The sequence below is a fragment of the Sander lucioperca genome, chromosome 13, assembly GCF_008315115.2.
Source record: "Sander lucioperca isolate FBNREF2018 chromosome 13, SLUC_FBN_1.2, whole genome shotgun sequence".
NCBI classification, from domain to species: domain Eukaryota; kingdom Metazoa; phylum Chordata; class Actinopteri; order Perciformes; family Percidae; genus Sander; species Sander lucioperca.
In genome coordinates this window covers 23151422-23165396 of record NC_050185.1, presented here as the reverse complement: position 1 = coordinate 23165396, position 13975 = coordinate 23151422, and the positions used below count along the sequence as shown (strand labels likewise).

Genomic DNA, 13975 nt, shown 5'->3' with positions numbered 1-13975 from the left:
AGCATTTGAAAAACTTCCCAGCTGCCCACAGCAAAAGTGCATCACAACTGCACCTTAAATATAAAAGTCTGCACATGCAGTGGAGATTTGTTAATGTAAAATGGTTTCAGGGATACAAACGAATGCATGTGTAAAACTACCAAACGAGACAAAAGCTTTCAACGAAATCACGGTGTGCTGATACTTTATATACTCGTGATGCAAGTCAGTTTTATTTTTACATAACCTTGAAATAATAAAGAAGTTACTGAAACTCATACAGATAAGCTTTAAGAGAGCAATCTTTATTTTAGTGTGTGTTCGTCTCAACTCTGAGCATGTGTTTTGTGTGTTGTTTTAAAGAACGCATGGAGACGGCCAATAAGCAGCTAGCTGCTAAAGAGTGTGATGGCTCAGAGGACAACCGCAAAACCATCTCCCAGCTGCTTGCACAGAGTGAGTACCACACACACTCACACTCACACACACACACACACACAGCCTGGGAATTCAATATGACTCCCCCAGCATTCTTCAGGCATGATGTCAGCGTCTGGACAACTTTTTCATCCATCTGACTGGATTGTCTGAAGAAACACAAAACATCAGGTAGTTCTTATATCAATTTATGTTACATTTAATCCATGCATGGATTACAGTGTAACATAAATGATTTATGATGTGCATAACAATAACCTTTTTTTTACAAAAAATAAGGAGGAAAACATTGTGTTTGTACATGCATTCAAGACAAAGAGACGCTCCGTGAGAAAGAGAAGCTGGAGATGGAGTTTAACACGCTGCGCTCCACCACAGAGGACCAAAGGAGACACATCGAGATCAGAGACCAGGCGCTCAATAACGCCCAGGCCAAAGTGGTCAAGCTGGAAGAGGAGGTAAGAGTCACCTGTCACTCTTACTGTATATCTGGTCGTTGGATTTGGGTTTACTGCTTGTTTATCATTTTTATCAGAACCAGAAAATCCAAAAGATGGGACAAACAAGCAGCAACCACTTTCACTGAATGTGATGAGGCTGAGTCAGTACATAAAACATTTATTTAAAACAATTCCTGCATGATGTTTTCTAAATTAAAAAAGAGACAGAATCTTACCAGCTACAGCAGCCTAGACATTTCAAGCCAGTCATATCTCGTTGATTCCTTCTTGCTGTAGTGAAACCACAACTTTTTAAATGTCATAGATGGCAGCAAGAGCCACAACTGTGAAGGTGTGAGAGGTGGGCTTTCACAAAGACAGTAAAAGTTGATTTATAGCTACACATAGCTGCCATAGCCACACTGCGTCTACACTGTAGCTGAAAGCACTTCCTCAAAAACATAACTACATGTCAGGGCTACTGTAGAGATGGAGATATGAAGAACTGATTGGTCAACTTGGACTGCTTGTTTTCTGCTACAAAAATCTTGTTAACACCACATATTGACGAGTAGATAGAAATCACAGTGTGGGTGGGCTCAGAGAAAATCAGGTGGGCCTAGCCCATCCAAGACCAATCATACTTAATTTTCTGATACACATATGTTAACCTAAATAGTTTATACAAACATAGGCTACATCAGTGGTTCCCAAAACTAGGGGGGGCGGTGATGCTAAATATAAATAAATCTCTCTCTCTCTCCTTCTCTTTCTCTCCTTCATGGATAAACAGCTGATTGCATTTCAATTCAAAGGGGCTTTATAGTCATGGGAAAAATACGTTTACATTGCCAAAGGAATTGTGAAAAAAAAGATCTACTAACATAAAGTGTAAACAGAGCTGTGTAACACTGCAGTCAAATATAATAATGAAAATAGGTTAAGTATAACTTATATACACATATAGGCCTATATATACAAATACACTTATACACGGCACCAACATGCTCAGTAACTTTTAAAATGACACTTGAACCATGCACAAACAGGAACTGTGTAGCCTTGTAAAATAGGCTACGGTTAATATACATTTTTGGTCATTTACAATATTTAAATTTGCTTTCCTGAATGCATGGCTGCAGGTACCTGTGTGCTTTAGCATAGAGGGGTGGATATCTTCGTTGGAGAATCAAGTGCTGCTGACGGGGAAACGGCTGAATTAACAGCCACGTAACATTAAATTCTCTTTTAGGTCTTTATATACGGTCTAGGGTCGTTACTACTTGTCGACTTGTTGAGGAGTGCATTTGTTAAATGCACTGCCACCCAAAAACAGAAGCAAGAAGGAAGCCTTCTTATTGGGTGCACTACGCGGCTGGCGTGCGCAGCTATTGTGCAAGTGGGGGATGGGTTATCGGTGCACTCTCAGGTCAGAGAGATATAGCTGATTGATATATCAAGAGGCAGGTTCAGCGTAGGGTGCCAAAATGGCTAGGACTGAAACTGTATATACTGATTTCTTCCTTTTTTATACTTTATTTTCAAATGTTCTCATAGTATATACTGCTTTTTAATGTTGATTTGATTCCCTCTCCTAACTATCTATTTATTTACTTGACTTTGGCTTATGTCAGTTACTTTGTATTACAGTGTATTATTTATTGCATGTTATGTTCTGTAATTTTTTTAAAGATGGCTTGACTTGTTTGTTATAGGATCCCTAATTTTGTGGATTGAATTTTCCACTTGCTGTTTCTATGTCTCCATGCCAGCACCTACAAACCTTTAGGCCCTGCCTCATAATATCGCTGTTTCATGAATCTTAGCTTTTTTTAATTTCCTCACTAAGAATTTACCATATGTTTCTGCAGCAATGACGCTAATTCTCCCTGACGAAGGTAATGCTGCTACCAGGGGGTGCATGTATGTTACACAGAGTAACTTCTTCATGCTCTAGTTTTCCCTTTACTAAAAACAAATCATGCTCTTTATGTCTTGTGTTTATGTTCTAAGACAAGTTCAAAGCAAACATAATTTGTTTAAAGAATAGCTACTCCTATTTTCTTTCCTGTTCTATGAATGGAAAAAAAACAATGTCAAAATACAATTTTCTTTAATTTCTCACGTTCTATATTAGACAGATGTTTCCTGCAGTAAAACAATATAGATTTTTCTCTAGTTTTAACTAGCTAATTTTTCATAATCAGAATCAGAATACTTTATTGATCCCCTCAGGGAAATTGGGGGGTAAAGTAAGAGTAACATAACATAATTGTCCAAGAATATTAAGATTGAAATGTGATGTGAAAGATACGTGCTGTGAGTCCAGTTGTGACACTCTAACAGTGAAAACACAACAGGCGCGTATAGCTGCATAGCGGGTTAGGGTTAGGGTTAGGGTTAGGGGTTAGCCAGGCAGGTAATCGCATTCAGGAAAACCACAGTGCAGCCGGATTCTTTACAAAAAAAAAACATTTCAAAATAAAACTAGGTCAATGGTGATTTTGACTGTCTTGAGTTCTCACAGCGAGACATGCAATCAGGCCATGGAGAGAGAGACCGACAGAAACACACACACACAGCCACACACACACACAGCCACATATAGGCTACAATTACCACAGTTTTACCCACTCATCCTGTCTCTTTCTATCGAAAAGAGAAAGAGAGAGATAGTTGAGAGGAACGCCCGGTATGAATGGCCAGGCGCGCGATCAGGCTATGTATCTATGCTTCACGGGATACACACTCAGCACTACTTAGAAAATAAAATGTAAGAAAAAAAAACAGAAGAATGCCACAGCTTATTATAAAGGTTAGCTGCATGAAACCATTGTTGTGACTTATATTTTAAGGAGGGTCACAGGTTCTACATTAGTCTGTACTGGGCATTTATGTTCATACTATTATTGCTTATTGTAACCGTAAATTAAGGTATTGTTTGCTCAAGAACCATTAAACTTATGAGGTGGGGATAAATTGGCATATCTCCATGAGGAAGGAACAAGGAACATCACTAATCCATTATGGCATCCTCTCTGTCTGGCCTCTGAAACACCTTCAGCTTCTCGCATACGCTCTACTTATAGTTTTGAGTGTTCCCCGCTCTTCCAGTCCCCGTTCTACTCCACGGTAAAAGTTTGTTGATTGTTTCCATGGGGATGTCCTTGCATACACTGACCCACTGTGAATCCATGTCTCCTTAAATCCTCAGTGGCTTCCTCGGCATCACTATATGTGACTGTGCCTGAGTATTTTTTCCAGATTTTTAAGGACTGACGCACAATTGCCTGCTCTGTGTAAGAAAAGCTGATTGATTCTTGGCGAGTAGCTTAATTTTCCTGGTTACTGTTATTTACTTTAGTGGAAAATGTCTCAGTGCTGCTGCTCTCAGTGTTCTGGCCTGGTGTTGGCCCACTATCTGACACCAGTTGTCTGTTTGACTGGATGTACTGTCAGTAGTCATGTACATGTACTGTGTTGGCTGTGGATGGGAATAGTTGCAGAATGATCAATCAATGTTTTTCCTAGTTGTGGAAAAAATATAGGGACATCTTTGAAACTGTAGATGGCACACACTTATTCATGCACTGTGGTCACTGGCTCGAGTTGAACAAAGTCAAGACAAGACAATATGTGCTGTGATATACAGAAGAGAAGCAAATTACATATTGTAAACATCTTTGAAAATACAGTTTCACACAAACGCCTCACCTTGACATAAACAAATATATTTGTAACTTTACATATCACTCCACATACATTAAGGTTGTAAACAAATCAGCAGTTTATTCATATTTTCTGAACCACTTTATTTGGAGGACAAAGTAAGTGATATAACTGAGGTCCTGAACAGGACAGGAAATGGGCCAGAGCCCAGGCCAAAGCCATCCTCTAACACACAACGCCTGCTTGTTGTCAGAACAAAAGAGCTGCAAGAGCTTCAGATTCTGGGCCCTCTGCATGCCTTTTATCAGCTCCTCTCGGCTCAGTCTATTGAGCAGCAGCAAATGCTGCAGTTCAGAGCGGGTGGAGAGACTTTAGGGACACAAACCTTGGATTATGTGCTGTGAGCATGAGAAGAGTGTCATCTGTCATTTGATAAGATATTCAACAACTTCAGAAAATGTAGCAGAGGTCTCAGATAGCTATATATGGGCTGAGGATTGCTAAAATTTGGTTACTACCCTGTTTTTACATTAGCTGGTTTTACAGCAACACTGCCAGCAGCCTCAAACACACATAATATAGCCTGTGTTTCAGGATTAGAAGTTTTACAGTTTGTATATGATGTTAATATGACTTGAAACTTACCCACCTTGAGTTATTTGAAGAGATCAGGGTGCCAGTCTTTCAGGTGCTTCGCCAAATTCAAGGTGTTTACTTCTTTTGTTTGAAATGAACGATGGCATCAATTATAAGTCTGTTGTCATCCATTTTCATATTCGACTCTTCTCTTCTGTATTTTTTTCCCCCTGTGCTTGTAGGTGTTCTTCTTTACCACTTATGGACCAACTAAAACACTTACGCGAATTTGCTGCCCCATCAGTTCCAGAAGAATTGCAACCTTGGTACCTTTATTACCAATTGTACCTATGGTCCTGCAGAAAAACAAGTACCGTCACATTTTAAGAATGTTGGTTCTGCCTTGGTACCTAAGTATAGGTTCTTGTGACATTACTACTCACATCGCGTCACATAGCTTTAATATTCCTACATATTTTGTCCCACTCCTCATCATCCAGTGTGATATTCAGATCCCTTTCCCATGTCTTCTTGAGTGCTGAACAGGCTCCATCTCTCAGGTTCAGAATAAGCATAGAATAATACCCAGAAGCCTCATGACCTTTCCCATATTTTATCAACACCTTATCGAAACATTCTGGTGCATCCGGGGAAATTGAGACCTGGGGATTCCAAATTGCTGTATCACATTCTCAAATGATTTCAATATGCCACCGAGATACAAATCCCTCAGTGTAACAATTCCCTTTTCCATCCAATCCCTGCAAAAAAAGGGAGATCTACATAACAAATACATAACTTTGGATTCCGCCTAATACTTGATGGGGCATTTAGATATGGCTGCAGTAGATGTGAAAGAAATGCATAAAAGTTGTGCTAATTCATACCTCTGTTTAGTTCTGGTGTTCTGGTAGTGAGACGGCAAGACAAGTGTTTAGGGACCGTCAAACTACAACACCGAAAGCGAAACAAAAATATTAAAAAAAAATAGGCATATGCTTATTTTTTTAAAACTGCTGTAGTACAACTTGCAGGACACAATTTATAATTGAGGTAAGTTTGGAGACACTACCTTATTTAATCATTAAATTAATAAATATTTTTGTTGTATCTCTTTTCGGTGTTGTAGTTTGTAGATGGTCCCTAAGCACTTGTCTTGCCGTAGCTATATCTTTAGATAATGAGGTTCTGAAGTGTTTAGCCCAGCACAATAACCTCGGTTTTGTCTGAGTTTAACATCAGAAAATTGTAGGTCATCCAGGATTTTATATCTTTAATGCAAGCTTGAAGTTTAGCTAACTGACTGGTTTCGTGGGGTACTTTCCATAAAATCATCTCTCTATCATCTCTTTATCAGGATGCATAGTATCCAGGATAATATGCATCCTGATAAAGTTCCCTTGGCCTTTGGAATTAGAATAGCCCCACATCATCACATACCCAGACCTGCCAACCTGTACGCATTTTGTAGTAGTAGAGTAGTTTGACATCAAAATACGGTGATACGATTTGTCACTTTAAACTACGCGAAAATCAGGTGACTGCTTTGAGTTCACTCGTTGACGGTTGACGTGCAATAGCCGTCTCAGTTTTGGATTTCGTTACAAAGGTCTTGTAATTTTTTTTGTGCCTTTCCTAGGATTAATTTCATACTGTAACAAAATTAACTGTTACTTATGTAGGCTAAAAACTGACCGGAGCCCGTCGGTGGATGCACCGGAGGACCGAGACACAAAGTAAACGCGCCTCTCTGACCGGTACTGGGGGGTTAGCGGTTAAACTGAGCGGAGGATGTGCGGAATGTGTCGGTGTGTGTCGGAGCCTGGCTGGCCACTCAGCACCTTCAGACAAAGCTCAAGCTAATAGGCTTACGGCTTATTATCTGCAAAGATTGGACCTGTGAGCACATTAATCTGCTCGGTGTGCGTCTTATAACAAACAGAGCGAGCAGCCGCTGGACTCTAACATCTGTTGATCCGTGCAGAACTTCACTATGAGCGGACTGTTTAGAGACCATGTGACCGGCAGGTAACGTTAAAGGTTATCTGATACTGTAGCAGAGCTGCAAAACGCTGAAAAATTGCTGCAGGTATTCATGCACGACTGTTGTTGGTGATTTACAGAGGTGGTTGTTCTTACAGATTTTGCCACATGCACACTGCTTGCTCGTAGTCGTTTGTCCATTGCCTTGGTCCAATACCGTTGAATCTGTCCAGTTGGGGTGCTCATCCTCCCCTCCTCTCTGGCACCCCTGGGGGTATTTTTCCTTTAGGTTCATCGTAGCTTGTTATGGGAGTCCCCCTCACAGAAGACACAGATTGGGTTGCCAGCCCGTTCTGCCTCGGTTGCCGTCTCTCCGGGCTGTCACTGACTCTCCAGTCGTCACCACGCTTTTCGTGGTTGTCAACCAGTCTTTCCTGGTTGTCACTGATCGAATCAGGTTAAAGCTGTGCAAATATATCTGATGCTACTGGACACATCTTCAGTGATGTTCCTGGAATCATTGGGTGTTTCGGGTCTTTCAACATCATACACCCTCCTCCAGGCGACCCAGCTGAGGCTGATCAGACCCCAGCTTGTGTCCAGTTGGCGAATCTAGCTACTCTGCCCCCAAGGATCTTCTCTCTTTAGCCATAGCCATCTTGAGGCTTTTTCTGCCGTTTCGGTGGTATTGTGGATGGCTCTTCTCCTTCTCACTCCATCGATGCCTAACACGCTGAAGGCTCTGAACAGTGATCGGGCTGCAAAGCCCCTGCTTCCAACCTCTATTGGGAGACACCTTGCTCTCCATCCGGCTTGTCGACACTTGCTAACCAGTCCCTCATACTTGGCAAGCTTCCTTTCAAAGGCCTCTTCCAAACGGTCTTCCCAAGGGACTGTTAGCTCCAACAGAACCACTTGTTTGGTGGATTCAGACAAGAGAACAACATCTGGTCTTAAGGTGGTGGTCACAATGTGTTTGGGGAACTTGAGTTGCTGCTCCAGGTCCACCAACAGCTGCCAGTCTCTCGCGGTGGCCAGGATGCCTGCAGATGTTTTTGCAGCTGGTCTTGGTTGCTCTCCAGCTGATGGCTTGCCTGGAGGGGCGGGAACGTTTGGCCCACTCGACTCCTGCGGCAATGGCTTCAGCAATGGCCTTCAGCACCTGGTCATGTCTCCACCTGTACCTTCCCTCTCCCAGTGCCTTTGAGCAGCTGCTCAGAATGTGCTCTAGGATTCCACGCTTGGAGCACAGTGTACATGCTGGTGACTCCACTTTGCCCCATACGTGAAGGTTTGATGGGCTGGGAAGCACATCATATACCGCCTGGACGAGAAACTTGATCCGCTGTGGCTCTGCCTTCCACAGCTCCGCCCATGTCACCTTCCTCTCGATCACATTCTCGCATCGTATCCAGGCACCCTGTTGCCTCATTCCCACTGTCCTGCAGGTTCTCTCCTCCTCTACCACTGCTCTTACCTCCTCCTGGACTAGGCGGCGCCTTTCCTTCCCTTTGGTGGTGTCAATGTGGGGAGTTGAAAAGGAACCCAGTCCAGCCCTGCCTCTTGTTACCACTCCCACCAGCCTGTTGTGATGTAATCTTGCCTCTGCTTGTTGAACAGCCCCCTCAGCCTTCCACTTCCAACCAGTCCTCACTTCAATCCTAGCCTTTGCCACCTTTGGATCGCTTGAGTCTCTATATTGCAACACTTCCCTGGCTCTCGTTACCTTGAACTCCTCTTCCAAGGACTTGAGTGGCAGTTGCAGTTTGTTGCGATGCCCATAGAGTGCGATGCTGCTTAGACTTTTTGGAAGCCCCAGCCATTTGCTAAGGTGGCTGCTGACCTTCCTCTCTAAGGTTTCCACAGTCGAGATTGGCACTTCATAGACGAGGAGTGGCCACAGGATCCTGGGAAGAATGCCATGCTGGTATAGCCAAGCTTTGAACTTCCCTGGCAATCCAGACCGGTCCACTGACTTCAGCCATCCGTCCAGCTCAGTGCAGGATGATCGGACGGATGCTGCGTCCCTCAGGGTGCTGTCAAACACCTTGCCTAAGCTCTTAACAGGCTTCTCAGTGGCGGTTGGGATTGTTACCCCTGCGACGCTGAACCGGGACTTGTCATCCACCTTTCCTCTTCTCAGCACCATTGATCTTGACTTGGCTGGTTTGAAACACATCCGTGCCCACTCCATTAGCTTTTCGAGACCCTTTAGAATCCACCGGCAGCCTGGGACTGACTCTGTGGTGACTGTGAGGTCATCCATAAATGCTCTGGAAGACTTACTCAGATCATGTATTGTAGTAAAAGTAGAAAAAAACAGTGTTGTAGAGTTACAAATTACTTGTCAGTTACAAGTCCTGCATTCAACATCTTCCTTAAGTAATAGTACAAAAGTATTATAACAATATACTTGAGTACTAAAAGTAAAAGTGCCTATTATGCAGTGTAATATAATCTTATTTTATTGTATTATCTTATGATCCAATCGATTGTATTAAATATGACTGATAATTTAAATAAAATGTTTTATATTAAATAAAACATTTGTAAAATAACTATGTACAAGTAGGCTACTTGAATTAATCAAGTAGCCTACTTGTACATAGTTATTTTCTACAGTTTAAAATGTATACAGATTTGACATTTTCCCCTCATACTTCTGTCGGAATGGGTACGAAGTTGGCATTGAATTTCATTTGAAATGGTATTAAAAAGATCTTAAAAAGCCTTGAATTTAAGTTGGAGGATCCTGGGGGTACCCTGTATATTGTTTGTGTTTGTTTGCTAAACGTGACTTTTTCATTGTAGCCTAGGCTGTACAAACCATCACGAAAATGAATTATAGGAATCGTATAGTAGGCTAATTTTGGAACAATATTATAGTAATCTTATAGAAATAGGCTACTATAGGCTTAGTATTTTGGGACATACTATAAAAGTATTACAGTATTTTTGAGACTATTATAAGACTGTAGGCTACTGTAGGAACATTATGGAGGGTAAGGTTGTTATAGAGATCATAAGTAACCTGGGCTATGACTAATGACTATGACGTCCTAGGACCAGGTGAAGTGATTGGTAAGCATATGAACTAATAAACGACACACTATACTGATGCCCAACAAGCCAAAATTACATCAAAGACAGCGGTAATGGCACATTTTTTCCACGTGCGTGTTGCCGTGTTCATGAACCAGAACTTCGACAATAAATCAGTAAGTTGCTACTCAAAAGTTTTTCAGGTTGGCAGGTCTGCATACCCTTAACTATACCTAGAGATTGGCATGGTTTTATTTCAGTTAGCCTAATAGCTGGTTTGATTTGCATTGAGAGATGATTTTATGGAAAGTACCCCATGCCAATCTCTAGGTATGGTGAAGGGTATGTGATGATGTGGGGCTATTTTAATTCCAAAGGCCAAGTGAACTTTATCAGGATGCATAGTATCCTGGATCCATGAAATAACTGGCCTTTAAAAATAAAAATCTGCCTCCCTCTATGGGAATTTAACATAGGGGTGTACTTACTTATGCCCCCTGTATTTTAAGGAAGAACATTTATTTACGATACATTACTCATTCACAAAGAAAACTGGTGTCCTTAAAGGTTGTATTTTTCCTCATTTTTTAATTAAGGCATTAAGATGATTTTTTTATTCCTCTTCTTAGACAAGGCAGCTTTATTTGTATAGCACATTTCAGCAACAGGGCAATTCAAAGTGCTTTACATAACATTAAAGAGCAGTTTTTAGTCAACTTCAGCATGAGTTCATAAACTTATGAGTGCCAGTGTATAAGGTGAATAGAATTGGTCCAAGCACTGAGCCTTGTGAAACGCCATGGCTAACTTTAGCGTGCCTGGAGTTAACGTTAACATTAACAAATTGAGACTGATCAGATAAGTAGAACTTAACCAGCTTAGTGTGATTCCTTTAATGCCAACTAAATGTTCCAGTCTCAGTAACAGGATGGTATGGTCAATAGTATGCAGCACTAAGATCTAGTAAGACAAGTCCTCTGTCTAAAGCAGTTAAGAAGGTCATTAGTAATTTTCACCAGTGCCGTTTCTGTGCTATGATGCATTCTAAATCCTACTGTTCTATCTACTGTTAAGGAGGGTTCAGTTTTAGAGGTTGATTGCCATCGTCATGGGGCATCGGTCAGAATGCATAGGAAAAGCCACAGAGAAGTTCAGTCCATTCAATGAAGATTTATTCAACAAAGGTGGTGAGGCAAATGATAATGGATAACAGAACAGAACAGGACAGGACAGAACAGACACACATGGGTTGGAGGATCTGGGAAGAAACAAATAGAAATTAGAACTTAAAGTCAATATTCTGACATGTTCATCATAAAGTAATTAGATAAATTAAAGCTGTCATTCAAATAGACACGTTATCAAGAAATAAGGTGCAAAGTAAAACTCATCTTACCAGCTGCCACCCCATGTGAAGGTGTGGAAAAGACTGCGAGGGAGTGCAGTCTTTAAATAAGGAGTGACCAGGTGAACTCAATCAGGTAATTAGGGTGGAAACAAAAGCCAATCAGTTGTGAAGACAGGGGAGGAAAGGAAGTGAGGTACAGGAAGTGAGGTATGTGTAGAAAGCAAGTGTCAAAATAAGATAAAAATAGGAATCTTTAGTACAGCCGCCCCCAGATTTCTAGTAGAAAATGTGATTACAGATCAAACCAAATTACCCGTCATCAGGTAGGCCAGGAAGGGGGATTAGATGAACTACAGGTCTGACATAGGTCTTGTCTTTCACTGTAACTGCAGCTGTCCTAATGTGGCCATCTTTGCTTGGTAGGAGGCAGGTCACCTTTCCTACAGGCCAAAGAGCTCTTGGTAGCTGGGAGTCAACAATCATCACAATGGAGTTTATTTGCAGATCAGGTTTGCCCTGCTGCCATTTGTGCCGTGTTTGAAGTGATGGTAGATAGGATTTGATGTAGTGTTTCCAGAAATGGTCAGACAATATTTGGGAATGGCGCCAACGCCGTCTACTGAGAAGATCCGAGTCTGGGTAGGACACTAGAGGGAGTGCTGCATCATGTCGTCCCATGATAAGAAGGTTGGGGGTGACTGGATCAACATCTGCGATATCTGAAGACACATAGCCGAGTTCGAATTAAGGATGCCTTCAATTTCAATTAACACTGTTCTCAGAACCTCTTCAGTGACAATTTGTGCACCAATGGTCATCCTGAGAGCACTCTTTACCGAGCGTACTTCCCGCTCCCAGATGCACCGTGTGGGGTGCGTGTGGAGGATTGAATTGGAATTGGATTTTTCTCGTTGCCAGTACTGACTGGAGAGTGGGAGAAAGGTTATGTAAAGCGTCCTGTAATTCTTTGTTTCCTCTTCTGAAGTTGGTTCCTTGATCACATAGGATCTCTTTTGGTTTTCCTCTCCATGAGGAAGGAGTCTGTATCCATATGATTGAGGAGGTCAAGATGGACACATTGTGTTGTGAGGCATTTGAATATACCCCATCTTTTCTCAGATCGGCGGCTGATCTTGACATTATATGGTCCAAAACAATCTGTTCCTGTTGAGTATATAACCTGAGATGAGCAGCAGGTAAATCAGCCATCTTTGGGAAGATTGGTTTCACTCTCTGGAAAGCTGGATATGCTCTTGAAAGCTGGATACGTTCGAGACATCGTTTGGAAAGCTGGATATGTTCTTTGGAAAGCTGGATACGTTCTTCGGGAAGCTGGATACGTTCTTCGGAAAGCTGGATACGTGTAACAAGCTTCTTCTGTGCTGTGAACCTCTTCAGGGGTCAGCTTGGCCACATAACCAGCCCTCTCAAGTTTTGAAATTTGATCACAGTATGATATGGCTTTCTCTGGATCCTTGGATAATCGAGATTCAGTGTTATGATGTCGTGACATCACTGCAGAATTAGGAATGTTCAGAAGAGGAAAATTGGCTAGCCTAAGGAAGGGAGTGGCATAGCGTTCAACTCCATTGACTTGAACCCTTTCTGTGGCCTGTTCAAGACGCTTCATGGCTTGTTGGTCGTTAGCCGTTAGCTGCTAGCTGCCGTCCGGTGAGTGTATTCAGACAGATGCAGGACATCCACCACACCACCGCAGCTCCGTGGATTGTTATTGGGATGATTATCACAGAAGCCTGGCTGAATACACTCACCGGAGGGCAGCTAACAGCTACTACCGCACTACTGTTTTTTTAGGGGGGAATAAACTTCAAGACGGCAGCTAGCAGCTAACAGCTAATGGCTATCAGCTAGCAGGGCAAGCTAGCTACCGGCAGGATTGAGACAGCGACCAGGGTAGGTAAATTTAAACAATGTCTGAGTTGAAAACGCATCTTGTTGACACGTAAGGGCCCTGTTCATGTGGCACAGACATATTAATTGCATTTTGTGTCTGTTAAGAGGCACAAAGGCATTCTAAAACTTGCCCCGACAACTGCCATTTTAGCTCAGGGGACGCTTGTACATGTAGCTGCAGCTACTCCGTGTTGCCTGCACTGATTCGGGTCGGGGTTTTTTCTATCGAAAGTACTCGCGTAGCTATAGCGATCAAGATTAACATAAAAATTGGCCGGAATTCTCCTTTAACGTTAATTGTTGAATGTCTATAGGACAAAAGCAGTCTAAGTATATGTCAGGTCATGTCGTTCTTTCTAGCGGTCCTGCATTTTAAAGGTGAACCATTAGAAGTTGAGGGCAAGAGGTGATGAATTCTATCTCTAATTAGGGGTCCAAGCCCGAGTCTGTAAGAACGAGCAATAGCAAAGCAATGCCGTTCATACAGCAGGGCTGTAGAACCCTATTGTTTTTCTACTGATTAATCATTATTCTTTTCCATTATTCTTCTCCGCCTAAAACTCCGACTATAGCCTAAACCGTACAT

At 42.1% G+C, this 13975-nt stretch overlaps 1 protein-coding gene across 8 annotated transcripts in view; it reads left to right on the top strand.

Moving 5' to 3' along the window:
* The window catches only part of amot (angiomotin), a 150802-nt gene that overhangs the window by 85340 nt on the left and 51487 nt on the right, over positions 1-13975 (top strand). For all 8 annotated transcript variants that reach the window (XR_004105670.2, XM_031303708.2, XM_031303709.2 and 5 more), the window contains 2 exons: positions 343-435; positions 730-875. Coding sequence is in view for 7 of the 8 variants with exons in the window: in XM_031303708.2 (XP_031159568.1) it covers positions 343-435; positions 730-875 (239 nt within the window). In the remaining variant the exon portion in view is untranslated. The remainder of the gene's footprint in view (positions 1-342; positions 436-729; positions 876-13975) is intronic.